Source organism: Dipodomys ordii, unplaced genomic scaffold (assembly GCF_000151885.1).
Source record: "Dipodomys ordii isolate 6190 unplaced genomic scaffold, Dord_2.0 Scaffold33, whole genome shotgun sequence".
Classification (NCBI taxonomy): Eukaryota; Metazoa; Chordata; class Mammalia; order Rodentia; family Heteromyidae; genus Dipodomys; species Dipodomys ordii.
The window spans coordinates 7770824-7790484 of NW_012267249.1; the positions used below are offsets into that span (position 1 = coordinate 7770824).

Consider the following 19661-nt stretch of genomic DNA (forward strand, 5'->3'; position numbering starts at 1 on the left):
GGGGACAATGGAAGCTTTCTTAGAAGTAAGTACAGGCAAACTGAGCTTTAATTTCATTATCTGGAAAATGGGCATAAAGAGTGAGCACCTATGACCTCCTTGTTGTCTTGAGTCAAATGAACAATATGCAAAATTCCCTTGAACATACAAAGGGGTCTTCAGAAAAGAATTGCTGCGATGTCACTAATAATTGCCTTCTGCTCTCTCCTCTAAGGAACTAAGAGAGGATGTTCATTGCCTGGTTTCTTTGTTTTTTTTTGGTCGGTCGTGGGGCTTGAACTCTGGGCCTGGTGGTGTCCCTCAGCTCTTCAGCTCAAGGCGAGCACTCTATCACTTGAGCTACAGCGCCACTTCCGGTTTTCTGGTGGTTTATTGGAGATAAGAGTCTCACGGTCTCTCCTGCCCGGGCTGGCTTTGAACCGCGATCCTCAGATCTCAGCCTCCTGAGTAGCTAGGATTACAGGCATGAGCCACCAGCACCCGGCTGCCTGGTTTCTTTGAAGCCCACTGCCTGGTTTTTCTTTTTTCTTTTTTTTTTTGGGTCCAATTGTGGGGCCTGAACTCTGGGCCTGGGCGCTGTCCCTCAGCTCTTCAGCTCAAGGCTAGCACTCTACCACTTGAGCCACAGTGCCACTTCCCGCTTTTTTTTTCTTTTCTGCTTATGTGGTGCTGAGGAATTGAACCCAAGGCCTCATGCATGCAAGGCAAGCACTCTACCACTGAGCCACCTTCCCAGCCCTGCCTGGTTTTTCTTTAGCTGAGTTTTGGGAGAAGTCATGCAGGCTGCCTCTTCTGTTTTTTGAGGTTGCTGTTTCCACCCTATGGCACTCAGCCCAGCTTGGGCTGATGCTGGCTCCAAGAGTGACTTGGGGTGGGGCCTGGCACAGTGCCTGGGTCCAGAGTATAAGAGAACTCACGAGCAGCGAAGACAAAGTGGAGCTCAGACATCTCAACTCTAGCCATGGGGCTAGGCTTCCTCTCCCTGAGCCTCTCCCGCCTGGGCCTATGGGCTTTTGTAGCGATCTTGCTCATCAGTCTTTTCAAGCTTCTTCATTTACTACTTCGAAGGCAGAAGTTGGCCAGGGCTTTGGACAGCTTCCCAGGACCCCCAACCCATTGGCTTTTTGGGCATGCTCATGAGGTATGTGGAGGGGGTTGAGGAGGGAGCCAGTTTCTTCTTTCCTTTGGAGAATCAGGCCTAATCCCCTAGGGGCAGGAGATGATATACTGAGAACAGTGTTTCTTAGTGTACTTTCCATCACTCCTACCTTTCAGGCTATGCTAGAAATCCTGAGCACTTCAAAGATGGAGCCCCAGAAGGCCGTACTGGAGCTGTCTGAGCAAACCCTTTACTCCAGCTGTCCCTTCTCCTGCCCCAGGAGAACATGGAGAGTCTGGAAAACAGCCTAGCTCTGGCCCTCCTAGCTGGAGGGCTCTTGCTTGGCAGAAAGAGAAGGGCCTGGAAGAATCAGAGAGGTGCTTTTGAGTACAACAAAGGTTTCCTGGGAAACCATCTGGCACCATCTGAATACCATTGCATTCCTCCAGGGCTTGACACCTTTGCTGTGGTTTGAATCTACACCAGAACCTGAGAAATTAGAAGGGCATGGTGGGTTGTTTCCCTAATGTAAAGAGGAAGATTTTGAGATTCCAAGCCAGTGAAGGGCTTACTTAACTCCATGTAGTTAGTAGGCCAGAGGTCAAGTCAAAGTCAGACCCAGAAATTCTGCATTTTGTTTTAGAAGATAACCAGTTATTAAAAAGCCATTACAAGTTGATTTCTACACCTGGTAAGGATGGATGTGGGATGTGGAAGGGCTGTCCATCAAAACTAACTTCTTTTCTTGTTCTAAGATTACAGTCTGGAAGCCCTGGTAGCATGTACCCCTCACCCTTCTCAATTTTTGGAGTACCTTCTTGTAAGGCAGGGACATGTCCGATTCTAGGAGCTACCTCATTTTACTCTGATACAGTAGGAGTTCATGGTAGACCTAATCTGTGTGTGTGTGTGTGTGTGTGTGTGTGTGTGTGTTTGTGTGTGTAAGGGGGAATGCTAGTTTCTAGTCTAAGGTAAGTTGATCCTGAAGATATCTGGGGCTCTTCTCTGGCCTTGCCCATCTCTGCAAGCGTCTCCTTGATTTTGTGTTGGATTCTAAAGACTCTTGCTCATTTTATTCACTTTTTCTTTTTTTTTTTTGTCTTTTCTTCTTTGGTACTGGGGATCGAACCCAGGACGTTGCATTTGCTAGGCAAGCGCTTGGCCACTGAGCTATATCCCAGCTCTTATTCACTTTTTCTTATCAGAGAAGTCATTCCCCCTTTGTATTTTCACTTCCTTATTGATCAAATTTCTAGGTTAGAAAAGTATATATAGAATGGGATAAAGCGTAGAGATTTAGCAAACCACTGGGCAGACAGATACCAAGTCTGACATCACTATAAGGAAGTCCTAAGGCAAAATACCCTGAGATCTTTGCTTTCTTTGGTTCCTTGCTTCCAAATCAAACCCTGTCTTTGATTCTCCTTTTTCCAAGCAACTAGCATTGTCTTATCAACAGCTCTACAAAAGGTAAAACAGAGGGAATTGGAAAGAGTACAAATAGGAGGCAGAGGGCCAGTGGGAAAGGCAAGTAGGGAGCTGGGACCAGGGTGGAATACAAACATGAGGTAGGGGCCAGGGTGGAGGCGATCCAGGCCGATGGATTGAGCCATGGGGAGGAATGAGTGGTAGAGTAGACCAGGTGCTGGCACAGTGAGAATAGGAGAGGAAGGAGATATCAAAGCCAATGCCACAAATGTGAGGGGGTCTCTGAGGTCCCTTTCATCTACTAGGAAGAGGAGACAAAGATTGCTTTTGACCTTTTTTAAACTGAGGCATCAATACAGCTGGATCAGAGCAGAATGTGTCAATGTCACATAAAGACAAAAAACAACTCTGTGAGTCACAAGGATAGAATTTGGAGGATTTTGAGCAAAAGGAAAGAATTTTTCTGTGTTTCTAGTAGAACACATGGGGAACTGAGGCCCAGGAAGAGAAGGTTAGGGAGATGGCAGCACCCATCCAGGGATCAGGCATGAAAGCGTCTGGTATTGGCTTTGGGGAGTTTTATAGCAGGAACTTCCTTTTGGGACCTGCTGCCTTTGATTCTCTTAGCTCTGCTTTACTAATTCCAATGTAGTTGCTTGGCAGGCCTGCAGCGGGGAAGGCCAGCCTCCATAGGATGTATCTCTTGATATCACTATAAACCAAGGAGAAAATCACCTCTGTTTCTAGGTAGTTTTGAGATGGGTGGTGATTCTATTCCCTAGGAAAGGAGGAAGAGAAGACTTAGGGGGCAAACATAATGTGTATAAACACATATATGAGCCCTGGAGGATATGGTATAGATGTGTGTGTAAGGGGGGAGGTTGTTGACATTTGGGGTGCCAAGGAAGAAAGATCTTTTGGAAAAAGATGTCCAGTGAGGAAGGTAGGTAACAAAAGCTGGCACAGGAGAAGGTGAAGAGCCTCCAGGGAGAAAATTCTAGTATGGGAAGATGCTAAGGGTGAAACCCAGAGGAACATCATTTTTCCAGAACACAACGGGAGAGGAATACAGAGGATGGGGGTATGCACCTCAATGGAAGCACGTGGGGGTAATCAAGGGCTGAAGTACTGAGGTAGGAAGAACTCCTTTGAGAACTTAGGTTACAAGCCAGTGGTGGTATGCAACTGGAACCCTAGCAGTTGCCAGGCAAGAACCATGATCAAAATAGGCAATTCCAGGATGGCCTGGGCTACATAGTGTAACCATCTTTAAAAAAATGATATAGTTGCTGGGTGCCGGTGGCTCATGCCTATAATCCCAGCTACTCAGGAGGCTAAGATCTGAGGATCACGGTTTAAAGCCAGCCCGGGCAGGAAAGTCCGTGAGACTCTGATCTCCAATAAACTACTAGAAAATGGCTTAAGCGGTAGAGCCCCATGACCAACCAAAAAAAAAAAAAAAAGAAATAGTTATTCTGAAGGGAGGGAAAACCAGGTGTTAGCTAAACTTGAAGGAGCTGAACCAAGGAAGTTCTGTTTTTTAAATGTTTTCTTTCTATTACTTGTAACAGACATGTTTTAAATGCAGATAGGAAGGAGTTACTAAAGAGGGTGAGATCTGAGAGGGGTAAAAGGGAGGGAGGGAGGTGGGTGGCCTTGGGCACTTGTGGAAGCCTTCTTTACATGGAACAGGAAGGCAGATCTTGGGTTCATCTCACCCAAAGAGGTTGAACAGTCCTTTTGCTCCTTCCATTGGGCTATATAGGTTCTTTCTGTGACTCATATGGTCATATACGTTGATATGTACGTTTGTGTCTGTAAGAGAAGATGGGGAAAAAGTCTCTTGTCTGTCACTAGAGTGGAGAGTAAGCCACTTCTCTGTTCCTTGGGGACTTTATGCATTCCATCCTCTCTCTTTAGGCTCTCTGCTCCACCCTGTAGTTGAATCTCTGATATGTTTGTGTAAGTGATACTTCAGTGATTTTGTTGGTTCTCTTATTGTTCTTGACTGGTTCTTTCTGGTAGATATTTCTAACTCTTAAGCTTTATTTAAAATCTTGATGCTGGCTTGGGCACTCTCTCTCTCACACACACATACACAGAGATACACACACACACACACACACACACACACACTCTGCTGTGATAATTTTAGTTAGGGGAGTAGCTATGATGGGAGGACATTGAAACTATGGCATACAAAGGCACCTAGGGGAGTCCATCTTGGAGGAGAGCAAAAAAGGGCTGAATTCTGCAGGATTTCTCTAGATAACAAGCTAAAGTGGCCCCAGAGAACAGAGCAGAGACTCATTGGAAAGATACCAGGCAGCTGGCTTTCAGTCCCATGATAAAGAAGTCTTGTTTAGAATGTGGACAATCCAAAGAAGGCTGTTTTGAAAAGTGGTTTCTTAGCTGGGCACCAGTGGCTCATGACTGTAATCCTAGCTACTCAGGATGCTGAGATATGAGAATCAGGGTTCAAAGCCAGCCCAGGCAAGAAAGTCCCTGAGATTCTTATTTCTAATTAACCATCAGAAACTAGAAGTGGTACTATGGCTCAAGTGGTACAGCACTAGCCTTGAGGTGGAGAGCCAAGGGACAGTACCCAAGCCCAGAGTTCAAGCCCCAGAACTGATCAGAAAAAAGAAAAAGAGAAGAAATAAAAGTGGTTTATTTTCTTCCCCTCCTCCTCCTCCTTCTTTTTATTTGGTCGGTTGGGGGGCTTGAACTCTGGGCCTGAGCACTGTCCCTCAGCTCTTCAGCTTATGGTGAGCAGTCTACCACTTGAGCCACAGTGCCACTTCCGGTTTTCTGGAGATAAGAGTCTCCTGGACTTTTCCTGCCTGGGCTGACTTTGAACTGTGATCCTCAGATTTCAGCCTCCTTAGTAGCTAGGATTATAGGTGTGAGCCACCAGTGCCAGCTAAAAAGTGGTTTCTTATAGTTAGAGGTGTCTAGGATCCTGGAGGGAAGGATTCTCATGTTGTGGAGGTGGTGGGCCAGACATCCTGGTACTTGGAACCTGAATATAACATGATCTCCTTTCAGGGACCCGATTATGGTGGAGAAAAGAAAATCTCTTTCTTCTTCCCTCCTCAAATGTTTGTTTTTCTAAATGTCCAATTTTGCATGCTGATGGATTTATGTTCTTGAGTAGTCCTGGGAAAGTTGTAGCTGCAGCAGACTGTAGAAGCAGCCACACTTCAGGTCAACTGTTCCAAGGCCTGCCCAGTCTTGTTGACAGGAAGGACAGCAGGAAGGGCCTCAGTCAGTATCTCTGACCTATCCCAACTCATGTGGGAAAGTGGCTTCACTCTTCCTACCCATAAAGAGAGGTCGTGGTTCAACTAGACAACATAACATCCCTTTATGATCTGATTCTTGGAGCAAAACTCACTCAGACTCTTGGATAGTAAGAACATCCTGTTGCTTATCCCTAGCAGGGTAAACAAAGAGTATAAATGAGAGGATAACAGGGGTGGGTGGAGAGCTCAGATCAGTGAATTATTTCCATTCTTTGCTTTCCCACTGCTTCCTTCCTTCTGGAGAAAAACAAGCTGGTCCAGACCTTAGGGCACTTGAGGACAAATCTGAGGCATCCTGTTGTGTAACCCATAGGCTCTGGGCCACAGTCACATGTCCCCTAGAAGGATGACCTCCCAGTTCTCTCAGAGGGGCTGCAGCTCTGTAGCAGTGAGGTCAAGTGCCATCTTCACTCCCACCATGTTCTTGGGACAGTCAGGGCATATAGGAAAAATCTGGGCATAGGGAGGCTGTGGCAGGCTGTTTGTTTTCCAAGATCAGTGTTAGTATGAGGCCAGGGTCTCCTGTGATTTTGCAGGAAAATGCTGCAAAAAGGCACAGACAGGACTGGTGAAGAGGGGAGTAAGGCTTAGATAAACCAGACCAGCCAAAGGTTCCTTCCCACTCTGAGATTCTAAGGTTCTGGTTTTATTGTGACTTGGGAGAGATGGAGGGAGGGAGGAGGAGTGACAAAGGTGATCAGAAAGTTGGTAAGGAAAATCCAAGAGGACCCATAGAAAATACAGAAGTGAGTATTTCCACGGATACCAGTTAGAAAGAAAGCAAGGACACCAGGTTTCCATCTCCCCTGTGGGTTAACATGATTTTTATCACTTTGTCTTATTTTGACATTGCCTGCCTAAGGACAATGAAAACTCTTATAATTTCCTTGGCTTGAATGAGAGATGAATCTATGGGGGAGTTTCCACCAAACTATATAGAGATCCTGGGAGGACAAGAACCCAAAGACAAAGCTAGTAGCTGGAGACCAAAGAAAGGCCAATCTCCAGGGCCCCGGAGGTTGGTGGCTTGGATATAGATCAGTGGCTGTAGGGTTGGGGTGGGCATTGCAGCAGAACTGTTCAGGAAAGGGGTATAGGAAGAAGGAGGGAAGTTCAAGGGCTTTCCTGGGCAGCATCTACCCTTTCCAGCCCAGAGGCTGGAAAGCCCTGGGGCCTGGATGGTGACATTGGGTTATTGAGTTCTTCTGGCCTTTTGTTACCATTTCAGATCCAGCAGACAGGGAGCCTGGACAAGGTGGTATCCTGGGCTCACCAGTTCCCACATGCCCACTCACTCTGGCTTGGACAATTTATTGGCTTCCTGAACATCTATGAACCTGACTATGCCAAAGCTGTGTACAGTCGCGGGGGTGAGGTGTTCCAAGGAGAGGGAGGGGCTTTCTGAGAGCACACCACTCAGGGCACAATGTGGGGAGGAGTCCAGGGACTATATCCAAAGTCTAGGAAGGGGATGCCCAGATTCCCACCCCGGTCTCTTCTGGGAAGAACCTAGCTCAGCTGAACCTTTTCTCTTCTGCAGACCCCAAGGCCCCAGATGTGTATGACTTCTTCCTCCAGTGGATTGGTAAGCACCTTGCTTTCCCTTTTCACCCTTATGCTGGATGACCAGAGTCCTTCCCTGCCCTGTCCCAGTCAGTCAGTCATCTTATCAGGTAGACAACTTATCTGGTTCCCCTGTGTTGGTCCCTATCTTAAGATTAACTTCTCTGTAGGGAGATAAGGGGGAAAGGAGAACTCTTGGCTGGCAGGGGAAGTATGACCAAGCACATTCCTTGCTGAGCCTTCATCTTCCCTCCCTTCCAGGCAGGTGCTCTGGGGACTTAGTGGAAGAAAAGAATGGCTTCTTGAAGGAGGCAGTTGTTCTTACAGGAGATTTTGATAAGTGGTGCTGTCCAGGACAGGAGCATGGAAAGCTGTGGTGCTATGCTAGGACCAGAGGCTAAGAAAAGTCTGTGTGGTTGGAAGGCAGACTTTTAATTTGGAGATGAGGTTGAGCAGGTAGGAATTGGTCACTCTTGGCTATCAGGCTAGTTAGTATTGTGGATTGATGTTGAAGATGAATAGGAGTCACTGAGTATTCTAAAGCTGAGGTATACATTTTTCCAAAGTCTTTCTTTTCTTTTTCTTTTATTTTGGGTCCGGTCGTGGGGCCTGAACTCTGGGCCTGGGACACTGTCCCTCAGCTCTTCAGCTCGAGGCTAGTGCTCTACCACTTGAGCCACAGCGTCACTTCCAGCTTTTTTCTTTTTTCTTTTTTCTTATGTGGTGCTGAGGAATCGAACCCAGGGCCTCAGGCATGCAGGGCAAGCGCTCTACCACTGAGCCACCTTCCCAGCCCCAGTCCAAAGTTTTTCTTTTACTCATGATCTCCAAGGCATCCACAGCAGCTCTCTGTGAGCTAAGAAAGAATGAGGCAAGAGGAAGAAAATGGTCTCAAGTAATGCAAGAAAAAAATTTTTTGGTAGATTTCAGTGCGTCTTGTTTTCACTATAACTAGGAAGGAGAGAGTAAAAGGAAAGACATATAGACTTAGGAAAATGAGAGGCAAATTTTGAAGACAGAAGTGCATTTCCATCGCTGTGTACTGTGTATGTGTATAGGGTCAGGAGTTTAGAGTCCTTCCTCAAGCCACAAAGCTGTAACCTCCATCTCAGCAGTTGAAAGTTGAGGCCCAGGAAGCTTCCCTTCTACCTTACTGTCCCTAGCAGCAAATAATCTTGTGACTGAGTCTAGTGTCATCTAACACAAGGTGCTAGAGCTCTGGCTTTGTAGGTGCAACTGACTGGCAGTAATTGAGGAATCCATGCCAAGGACAAAGTTTACTCCCCAAGAACTATTGCCTGGGCATGGGGCCTTTGAGAGCAATACTTAGTCTTTTAGTGGCTTACTCCTGCAGAGGTCTGGGTTCAGGGAAGGGAGATAGACCTGCTTGGTCTAATCCTGCCAGGATTAGTGCAGGAATGCCTGGACTCCCCAGTCCTTTCATCCCTTTTCTCCTCCCCCTTCCCAGGGAGAGGCCTGCTGGTTCTGGATGGGCCCAAATGGTTCCAACACCGTAAGCTGCTTACGCCTGGTTTCCATTATGATGTACTGAAACCTTATGTGGCTGTGTTCGCTGACTCCACACATGCCATGCTGGTGAGCTCCCTGTGGCAGGTTCCTGTAGGACCAGCCCTCTCTGTACCCTCCTTTTGCCCTGGATGAGGTCAGAAGCTGCTCTGTCCAGGGGAGAATCCCTGAGGCCCTGCACACACACATTCTGCTTGTAACAGCAGCACCCAAGTTCTGCTATGTGACTCCCTGATGCAAACCATGGCTGATTGTACTGAAGTTCCCAGTGCCCAGTCAGCTCTGCTCCTTGTCTCTACCAGGAGGCCTGCCTCTCTTTCTTGCCATACTAAAAGGTCTTGAGAATCTTCAATAAGTCTCCTAATAGAGCAGAATTTGAGTGCTGCTTATAGTTGAGAGCTCTTCATATTTAAAAAGTATCTTCTTTTTATTCTCTGCCTCTCACAACTGCTCACACTCATCTCTGAGAGGAATGCCAGGTCAGGACTGGAGAATTCTAGAAGTTACCTAAACCAGTCTTTCCCTTTGCAGGAAACTCCTTCCCAGCATTACTGTAGGCCCAATTGACACACATGCTATGCTGGGGAGCTCACCACCTCTGGGTCCTACTCTTCCTTACAGGCTAGCCTGTCTGGGAGAAAGTACCAACAGATTGCATTACATCTTCCTCCCAGTCCTGTCATCTGAACCTGCCTCTCCTACAGGCTGCCAAAGTCCACATTTCAGCAGATGGAGGGCAGGACTAGGAAGAGGCACTCAGTGTTGATAGACTTTAGCAGTCCTGGAGTACAATGGAGGGTGTCTAGTGCAGCTGGTCTCCATATTGCCTCCTATCTTTGGGCTCTAGGACAAATGGGAAAAAAAGGCTCGGGAGGATAGAAGCTTCGACATCTTCTGTGATGTGGGTCACATGGCTCTGGACTCACTCATGAAGTGCACATTTGGCAAAGGACACAGCGGCCTGGACCACAGGTCAGGGGCACCTCAGGCTGACACCCCCAGCCTAGGTCTCAGAAGGGGGAGAGACAAGGGCTCCTTGTTGTAAAGGAGATAGGGATCTGCCCTCACCCTCCCAGCTCTTACTTGAGGTAGGGAGCCACATTTGGTGTGGGCGAGGAGGTTGAGGGGTGGGAAGAGGAGGAGCAGGAACCCTCTCCTGCTGTGGTTGAGTGGGATTCCTGGATGGGAGCTGCTCAGGAGTGTTTTCAGTCAATGCCTGAATTTCCCCATCTTTCTGTCCAACATCTGGTGCACAGGGACAATGAATACCACCAGGCAGTCAGTAAACTTACACTGCTGATGCAGCAGCGCATCGATTCTTTCTACTATCACAATGACTTCATCTATTGGCTCACCCCACATGGCCGCCAATTTCTGAAGGCCTGCCAGACGGCCCACAACCATACAGGTGAATCTTTCCCATAAGAATCACCCCTAGGAAGCATGGGGTTTTCCTTTGGGACTTTCTGTGCCTTGCCCACTATAGAATCTCAGTTCCTCTTAGGGCAGAGGATGATTCTTACACAATGACATTGTGTTCCTGGCCTAGACGAAGTCATCAGGAAGCGGAAGGAAGCTCTGCAGAATGAAAAGGAGCAGGAAAAGATCCAGCAACGGAGGCACCTGGACTTCCTGGACATTCTCCTAGGCGCTCGGGTGAGTACATGTGATGTATTTCACCCAAATGTTGGTCTCAGAAGATTCTTCAGACCATCCTCCTGGGAGAGGTCCACTGCCCAACACAAGTAAGTGGCTGACAGTCTTTCTTTTTTCCCCAGCATGGAATGGCTTCTTGTCCTATGACATGTGTCAGTGAGGGTTCAGAACTGCAGGGTGTATGGCCAGTAGTCTGTGGCTTAAAGAGGAAGCCTGGATCATGACATGGTAGCAACCTGGAGACATCTATATATTTCTAAGACCCCTCCTTTGGGCCCCCCCCCAAATTTTTTTGGCACTGTAGAATCTTGGAATTCAAATGTTAAATTCCTTTCTTCCTTTTGCCCATTGTTCTTCTATTCTGTATGCTTCCTGAGTGCTTCTTCCCCCATAGTAGTTCCTGTGCTAGGATGCAGAGGTTGGAAAGCACTCCAGGTGTTGATAGTCAAGTGGAAGGAAAAGTAGGCGGATATTGCAAAGGTGCCTCTCTCTGCCAGGTGGTAGTCTGTTGCTGAGTAAGCAAAGCTCACATTGGAGCTGTGAAAAGTCTTAGGCCATTTGGCCAGAAGGGTCAAGGAGGACTTCCTAGAGTAAGATGCATCTAAGTTGGACTTGGAAGAAAGACAGGAATCTGGGAGAAGGTCTTAACCCCTGGCCTCCCAATCTGCTGAGCAGCCTCCACTCTGGCTTTCAGTCTTGCATTTGATAGCTACTGCTCTGAGTTCTTGTTGGCACCCATCCTAAAGGTTTTGAGCTGCCCTCTTGTGCCTTAATTCAGGATGAAAGTGGGATCACACTGTCAGACTCAGACCTCCGTGCTGAGGTGGACACATTCATGTTTGAAGGCCATGACACCACCACCAGCGGTATCTCCTGGTTCCTCTACTGCATGGCCCTCTACCCTGAGCACCAGGAGCGCTGTCGGGATGAGGTCCGTGAGATCCTAGGGGACAAGGACTCCTTCCAGTGGTGAGTGAGGCTGAAGATGGACCTTCACCCTCTCAGCCAGGGAGAGGGCTATGCCCATCCTGTACCATCTGAGGATGACACAGACGTCTGGGAAATGGCAGCTGCTGTCTTCATCCCTTCTGGGGGAGGGCTGTATATGGGTGTACCCCTGAGCCTATTTTCCTCAAATGGAGTCTTTCTTACATAGAGAGGCATTTGCCTTCTGGGAAGGGAGCACTGGGAGAGAAAGAGGAGGAAATTGGGTATGGACAGAGATAAGACAACTAGGGGAGAGCCAGTCCCTTGCCATCTGCCTTGGGTACACAACTGTCAAACTCCACAACTCTTCCTGGTGAAGGAGAAAAGACTATTTCCAAACTCCATCACTTGAAAACTTTCCAAAGTTCTTTTGTTTCTTGGCTCATGACTGAATTCTTGAATGCCAAGCAAATTGACCTCTCTTTGTTGCCTAATCCCTGGGAATTTCTTACATGTTCCCTCACCCTCTGACCCTAAGGGCTTTGCATCCTGTCAGGCTTCTCTCCTGTACTGCCTGTGCTGCCTCCAGGTCGGGACAAGGCACATCGCAGAGGTGCAGAAAAGGCTCAGCCAATGGCGGAATTTAAAATTTACTCTAAGGGGGTGGAGTCTCCATTGCTCACTTTTTAATTGGTGGAATGTTGGAAACCTTCCAGGGTATACAGCCCTGTGCCACGAGCTATGTGGGATGCAGCTGGGAAAAGAAGGAGGAGCCGTAACTAGAAAGCCATAGCAAACCACAGAAAGGAGTAAGACTGATTGGCTTGGAAGTTGAGAACAAGGGATCAGAAGGAGTGGGGCTTGAATTAACTTTTTAAGGTGGATTAAAACCTCTGGAAGAACCAGGAGCCAGTGGCTCACGCCTGTAATCCTAGCTACTCAGGAGACTGAGATCTGAGGATCACAGTCCAAAGCCAGCCCGGGCAGGAAAGTCCATGAGACTTTTATCTCCAGTTAACCACTAGAAAACCAGAAGTGGCACTGTGGCTCAAGTGGTAGAGCACTAGCCTTGAGCTGAATAGCTGAGGGACAGTGCCCAGGCCCAGAGTTCAAGCCCCACAACCGACCAAAAACCAAAAAAACAGAAACAAAAACAAAGAAAAATGCAGGAAGAGACAACTAGGCATTCTTCCCTGGGTAATAATGTGAACAAAGATGATCAGGGAGTTAAACATTTTTTCTTTTCTTTTTAAAATTATCTTTAAGTAGTTTTACAAAGAAGTTCCCATTCTACAAAACAGTATATGAGTACATGTCACCCAACTCTCTTAACCCATCCCTTCTCTCACTTTTTTTCTTTAATTGAGATTAGGTGATTACATAAATTTCACATATTTCACAGTATTGTGGAATAGTGATACTTAGAGTCACAAACAACATTTTCTTTTATTAAATGATTTTATTGTTCTCTCCTTCTCCTTCTCCTCCTTCTCCTTCTGCTTCCTCTTCTTCGTGATTGTGGGGCTTGAACTCAAGGTATGGGTGCACTGTTCCTGAGCTCTTTTTTTTTGCTCAAGGCTAGTGCTCTACCACTTTGAGCCACAGCTACAGTTCTGTTTTTTAACTGGTTAATTAGAGAGAAGAGTCTCACAGGGACTTTCTGCCTGGGCTGGCTTTGAACCATGATCCTTAGCCTCCTGGCTAGCTAGGATTACAGGTGTGAGCCACCATTGCCTACTGTGAAAAAATTTCTTTTTGGACAGTGTCACCCCTTCTTTTGCTCTTTCTCCAAGTTTTTCCCTCCCTTCCTTGCCCAAAAATTATATAGCTCATTTTCATCTGAGTACTACTCATACAGTTGTTTATCCTTTGTCTCTCCATTTCTTTGCTCCCTGTTCCCGCCCTCCAAGAGAGTTAAACATTTTTTTTAAACTTTCCACTTAACTCTATCTAGAACTTGAAGCAAATTCAAGGACACTTAGTCAAATGAAATGTCAAGACTAACGTTACTCATTTTCTCTGGGGCTGCAAGAGGCTCCCATAGCCGTGGCTGAGCTGGAAAAAAGATGGCCGCAGCTCTGTGGCAGAATTTGGCCCAGCTCATGAATTCCAGTGGCTCTCATAAAGATCTGGCGGGCAAGTATTGCCAGATCCTAGAAAAAGCTATTCAGTTATCTGGAGCAGAACAACTAGAATCTTTGAAAGCTTTTGTGGAAGCAATAGTAAATGAGAATGTCAGTCTTGTCATCTCACGACAGTTGCTAACTGATTTCTGCACACATGTCCCTAACCTGCCTAACAGCACAGCCAAAGAAACCTATCATTTCACCTTGGAAAAGATCCAGCCTAGAGTCATTTCATTTGAGGAGCAGGTTGCTTCCACAAGACAGCATCTTGCATCTATATATGAGAAAGAAGAAGATTGGAGAAATGCAGCCCAAGTGTTGGTGGGAATTCCTTTGGAAACAGGACAAAAACAGTACAATGTAGATTATAAACTGGAGACTTACCTGAAGATTGCTAGGCTATATCTGGAGGATGATGATCCTGTTCAGGCAGAGGCTTACATAAATCGAGCATCATTGCTTCAGAATGAATCAACCAATGAACAGTTGCAGATACATTATAAAGTATGTTATGCACATGTTCTTGATTATAGAAGAAAATTCATTGAAGCTGCACAAAGGTACAATGAGCTCTCTTACAAGACAATAGTCCATGAAAGTGAAAGACAAGAGGACTTAAAACATGCTTAGCACTGTACCATCTTAGCCTCAGCAGGACAGCAGCGTTCTCAGATGCTGGCTACTCTGTTTAAGGATGAAAGGTGCCAGCAACTGGCTGCATATGGGATTCAAGAGAAAATGTACCTAGATAGGATCATCAGAGGACACCAACTTCAAGAATTTGCTGCCATGCTGATGCCTCACCAGAAAGCAACTACAGCTGATGGTTCTAGTATTTTGGACAGACTGTTATTGAACACAATTTGTTGTCTATAAGCAAACTATATAATAGTATTACCTTTGAAGAACTTGGATCTCTTTTAGAGATAACTGCTGCTAAAGCAGAAAAAATAGCATCTCAAATGATAACAGAAGGTCATATGAATGGATTTATTGACCAGATTGATGAAATAGTTCATTTTGAAACCTGAGAAGCCCTGCCAACATGGGACAAACAGATCCAATCACTTTGTTTCCAAGTGAATAACTTTCTGGAGAAAACTAGACAGCACCAGAATGGACAGCACAAGCCATGGAGGCCCAGATGGCCCAGTCCTTGAGGAACTTGTATGACACTACGTCCTTTCCATGTTGTGCAGATTGATTCCACTGTCCCTCTGAAGCATTTGCATCATGACCTTACACATTGAAGTCCCTTTTGTGCTGGATTCCATTTAAAGAAGATAATAGAGCAAAAAGTCCAAGCATTTAAACATGTAGTTCCCATATATTCAGGGTCTGGTATTAAGCTAACTCAGATGTTTTGAAAGCTTTTTCTTTGAAATATCTGTGATTAAGAAGTTTGGGATTTGAGATAACTTTGTAGCCATGCAAAACTTAAGTGCTATGTGCCTCTCCAAATGTGGTTATTTTTATAAATGGGGAAATGAGCAAAAAAAAAGAAATGCTAGGATATTAGGAGGAAAAACTCAGAATTGGTGGCTCTGAAATTAGGTATTACATATGAGTTGCAGTTGAACCTCACATTGGGTCAAGGAGAAGTTTCTCTCTCTCTCTCTCTCTCTCTCTCTCCCCCTCTCTCTCCCTCTAACACACACACACACACACACACACACACACACACACAGAGTTTATCATTGTTTTCCAAAACAAGTCTTGAATCTTCAATCAGCATCAGCCCCTGTCCTTCCCAAACAAGGTCCATAGTGGAAAAGAAGCAGAACCTAAAGAACTACTCTTTGGGGCTTCCATAGGGTCCTGAGAAGTAGAAAAGACCTTGTCTTGATGACTGGGTGAACATATGTCTCTTAGGTCCTGGTCCATCTCTCTAGTGTTGAAGATGGGGAGGGGACAGAGGCAAGTGGGTCCAGTTCACTGAGTCTTAGTGGTCACCCTTTGTCTTTTCTGGCTTGTGCCCATGGAGTCCTGTGTTCCCCTCTCTTGGCTGACTGGTTGTGAGGTGGAGTTGGGTCAGAAGCTTGCCTTCTCCCAGGACTCCTCTGGTCCCTATTTGCAAGCATCCTGTGTTGTTGGCAGGGATGATCTGGGCAAGATGACCTACCTGACCATGTGCATCAAGGAGACCTTCCGCCTCTACCCACCTGTGCCTCAGGTATACCGGCAGCTCAACAAGCCGGTCACCTTTGTGGATGGCCGCTCTCTACCTGAAGGTGAGATAGGGTGGGGTTTGAGGTAGAATCAGAGTCTTATGGTGGATGCTCTCTGACATTCCCAGTGCTGTTGGTCAAAGAAGAGCTCTGGCTTTGTGTTCAGAGGGCTCTGGTTCTAAGTCCTGGCTCTACAACATCTGAGTCAATTCCTTTACCCTAAACCTCTTTGTTCTTTTATGAAATGGTAGTAAGAAGAGTGAGAACCTATGTTCTAGAATTGTGGTCAAGATGAAAGAGACAGTGTTCATCAAGGCTGTCATTTACCAACATGAACATCAACTCCATGCGGGGTGATTGACACTGACTATGAGGCTATGTAGTATGCAACATGTACAATTATATATAGTGGCTTTACAAAGAGTGTCTCAGGCCTGTACCTAGCCTGTACCTAGTCAACACCCAGTGACCGCTAGATTTTAACATCATGATTTTATGAATAACTTCCCAAAAGTTAGTTAATTGAAAATGGAAGGGCTATAACCATCCCTGTTTGTCCCATTTTGTTGTAGGGTGAGATCCCCTCTTCTTTTCCTTTATTCTACAAAAGTCTGTGACAGGTGCTGTGCTCAGTGCTGGGCCTATAGGGCCTAGGCATAGTACATTGCTGAGTGTAGTGAGATGTAAGTGAGGGAGACACTCAAGGATGTGTGAAGGTGGGCCTGGCTGCTCAGAACCTCTGGTCACAAAGCTCCTGTTTTGCCTGCAGGCAGCCTGATCTCTCTGCACATCTATGCTCTCCATAGGAACAGCTCGGTGTGGCCTGACCCTGAGGTACTCCATGTCTGGGAGGTCAGGCAGGGTGGGCTCTTTGGAGGTCATGCCAAGACCTGGTAAGAATTTAATCAAGGTCTGTCTTCTTAGGTCTTTGACCCCCTGCGCTTTTCACCAGAGAATGTGACTGGACGCCACCCCTATGCTTTCATGCCTTTTTCTGCTGGTCCTAGGTAAGAAGAGGCCCAGACCCTCCACACCCTCCTAAGGAAGGGCAGAGGACACTGTGGGGAGAAAGCATCATTATGGGGTGCTCTGTGGTAAGGGGACCATGCTAGGTCCCTATTCCATTCCTGCTTCTGGGAAGTAGGTGGGCTGGCACCTAGACATGCCTCCACCATTTGATTTTGCTGGTTGTTTTGGAGATGGAGTGTAGAGTACTTTTCTGCTTGGGCTGACCTTGAGCCATAATCCTCCAGAGCTAGGATTATAGTTGTGAGCCACTGGTGTCCAGTCTCAAGATCCAGTTCTTAAGCCCAGGCCAAGCAATGCATTAGTCACTTATAGATCTAAAAAGTTACTGGTTTTTGTTGATCATTAAAAGCACTGGATTTCCTCACTCCAGAGCTCCCATAGTTTCATGCTTCTTTGTGTTGCTTGCAACAGGAACTGTATTGGGCAGCAGTTTGCCATGAATGAGATGAAGGTGGTCACAGCTCTCTGTTTGCTGCGCTTTGAGTTCTCTCTGGACCCCTCACGGCTGCCCATCAAGATGCCACAGCTGGTCCTGCGCTCCAAGAATGGTATACACCTCCATCTGAAGCCTCTGGGCTCTAGGTCTGAGAAGTAGGCCTTAGAGAGCAAAGGCCAAGAAAGGCCAGGTTATTTTCCACTCCCTTGGGACTGCCCCCAGACTATATGAAGGGAATTATGGCTCTGTGGCATCAAGAGGCTTATAGTTTGGGAGGGGAGTGGGTACTGATGAACAGTGCCTTGTAAACATGTCTATGTTATTCATGGAGTTTTAGAGCTCATTCATTCATTCCACAAACATTGGTGAACACTCGCTTGCTTTGAGAAGCTTCCTTTATCTCCTGTGATTTACAGTCTTTCTGAAATGAAGCAGAAATGTATCTTAGTGAATGGAATGAAAGTTTTCCCTTGGGAAGCACAGTTACCACCAGGTAGCCTATGAGAGAGGAATAGTGCTTTTCTCCTTATTGAGATACTTCTTTTTCCCCCTGTAAATTTATGCATTCTTCATAAACTGTACAGAATAAAGAATTCTCAAGCAAACCCTCATCAGTGAAGTCAAATGTTTCCCTAGAGTGTCTTCTGCCCCTCCTGGGATGGATTTTGGTGCCATGCCTGTTACTCTCAGCATTAATGTCTCACAGTTGTATGATGCTCTGGACACTCAGGGTTTGACTTGGGAGAAGATGGCAGAGAGGCATCATAGTGGGATTTCCTAGAAGAAAGGAAGTGCCTCTTATAACCAGGCTCTGAATTGTGGGTGTGGAATGAGGGTGTACTGAAAGAATTTTTGGGAGAGACTACCTGATGACTTAGAAGTTTTTTCTGGTAGCCTCTGTGGCAACTGCTTGATGTCTATGGGCACCTATACTTCTAGGACTCAAGATTTAAGGCTACTAGTAGGCTCCAGACATATGTGGAATGAAGGGTATTAGAGACTAGGGTGGGAGACAGGAGAAAGGAATTATAGCCCTGGTGATCACTTGTTGATGTTTCTGTGGTGTTCTGAGGGATGTATGATCTGGACATATATCTCTCCTGCTATTGATTCTTTTCCTTTTGGAAGAAGGCAAATTTGCCACCTGCTCAGTGTTGAAGAATCAGACCTGTTAAGCCCCATTTAGATTCAAACCTCCTTGTCTCCCTGGGACTTGGATGCAGAAGACCCAATCAGAATGGGCTGTCACTCTATGCTACCAAATTCTCCTGCCCTGAAACCTGCATAGACAGTTGTCTGCACAAGTGAAAGTAACTCATCACCTGGGGAGTTCATAATGACATCATACTCCTGGCTAGAAGACAAGTTTAAACTGCATCCATTGTCCCACTTCAATAGTATGGAGAGAGACCCAATAGGTCATCTACAAAAAACTTGAGCTGCAGCCTCTAGACTTTGGTGTCTTTTGACTAGAGCTCCATCAACAGCATGATTGTACTGAGAAATACAGCCAGGAGCTCTAGTGCAAGAGGAGCAGGGGTTGTTAAGGCTGGCACCTGTGAGCCTCACAGATGAAGTCAGCTTAATCCTTCTGCCTACTGTGATCCTGCAATTGCATGTGCATGAGTGTGGGTAGGGTGGGATAGGTGTACAAAAGTGGTTTAATGAATGTTCTATATATGAATTATGTATGTGTGTTTGTACACCTGCATATATGGATGGGCAATACGACTGGATCTTTTCCATTGCTGGTCACACATTAACCCCAAGTACAATCCTACAGTTAGAATATTTATCCTTGGCTGGTCACCAAGAATTCTGAGTTATTCTCGTCCTGTACCTTGAGTAAGGTCTGCATGAACCCTTCTGTGGAACTTGATGAACATTTTGTCTTGATGAACATTCTGTCCATGACATTTCCAGCTCATATTTCTGCCCCATTAATGCTCCCTTCTTTACTTGGTGAAGCACAGAATGTTTCCTCCTCAAAAGAAGACTGAACTATCCCAGTGACCTGGGAAGTCAGGAGCCTGGTAAAGTGATATTGGCTGTAGACACCCATGTGGAGAAAAAACAACTTCCAGGAAACAGAACATGGCAAACCAGGGAGGACACTAAGGACCACTGTTAATGGCATCCAAGACCCTGAACTAGGCGGGGTTTGTGGTGTGAAGGTAACCTGTACTCAGAACCAGCAAGAGAAGCAGCATCTGGTTCTGAAAGGCTATTGGAAGCAAGGACATCTATCTAGAGAATGTGTTGGATTATGTACGGGCTGGGTGCAGCCAAATTCCAGGATCAGAAGCACCAGCACTCAAAAATCCCCAGGTTGAGAGGGTTGATGAAGTCATTCCTTCCTCTGGTGCCCAAACAAGAAACCAGAGGACTGTCCTAGGA

The 19661-nt window shown here is 46.3% G+C and overlaps 1 protein-coding gene and 1 pseudogene across 1 annotated transcript in view; both read left to right on the plus strand.

Annotated features, from left to right (window-relative positions):
- The first annotated feature begins 943 nt into the window (after positions 1-943).
- The window catches only part of LOC105986132 (cytochrome P450 4B1), a 37379-nt gene continuing 18661 nt past the window's right edge, over positions 944-19661 (plus strand). Inside the window, exons 1-13 of the mRNA XM_013016901.1 lie at positions 944-1141; positions 7061-7202; positions 7373-7417; positions 8864-8991; positions 9770-9894; positions 10179-10330; positions 10472-10578; positions 11357-11547; positions 15729-15862; positions 16569-16633; positions 16724-16806; positions 17240-17836; positions 18950-18964. Coding sequence (XP_012872355.1) covers positions 962-1141; positions 7061-7202; positions 7373-7417; positions 8864-8991; positions 9770-9894; positions 10179-10330; positions 10472-10578; positions 11357-11547; positions 15729-15862; positions 16569-16633; positions 16724-16806; positions 17240-17423 — 1536 coding nt within the window. The 5' untranslated portion in view covers positions 944-961 and the 3' untranslated portion in view covers positions 17424-17836; positions 18950-18964. The remainder of the gene's footprint in view (positions 1142-7060; positions 7203-7372; positions 7418-8863; positions 8992-9769; positions 9895-10178; positions 10331-10471; positions 10579-11356; positions 11548-15728; positions 15863-16568; positions 16634-16723; positions 16807-17239; positions 17837-18949; positions 18965-19661) is intronic.
- On the plus strand, positions 13328-14835 carry LOC105986016 (annotated as a pseudogene).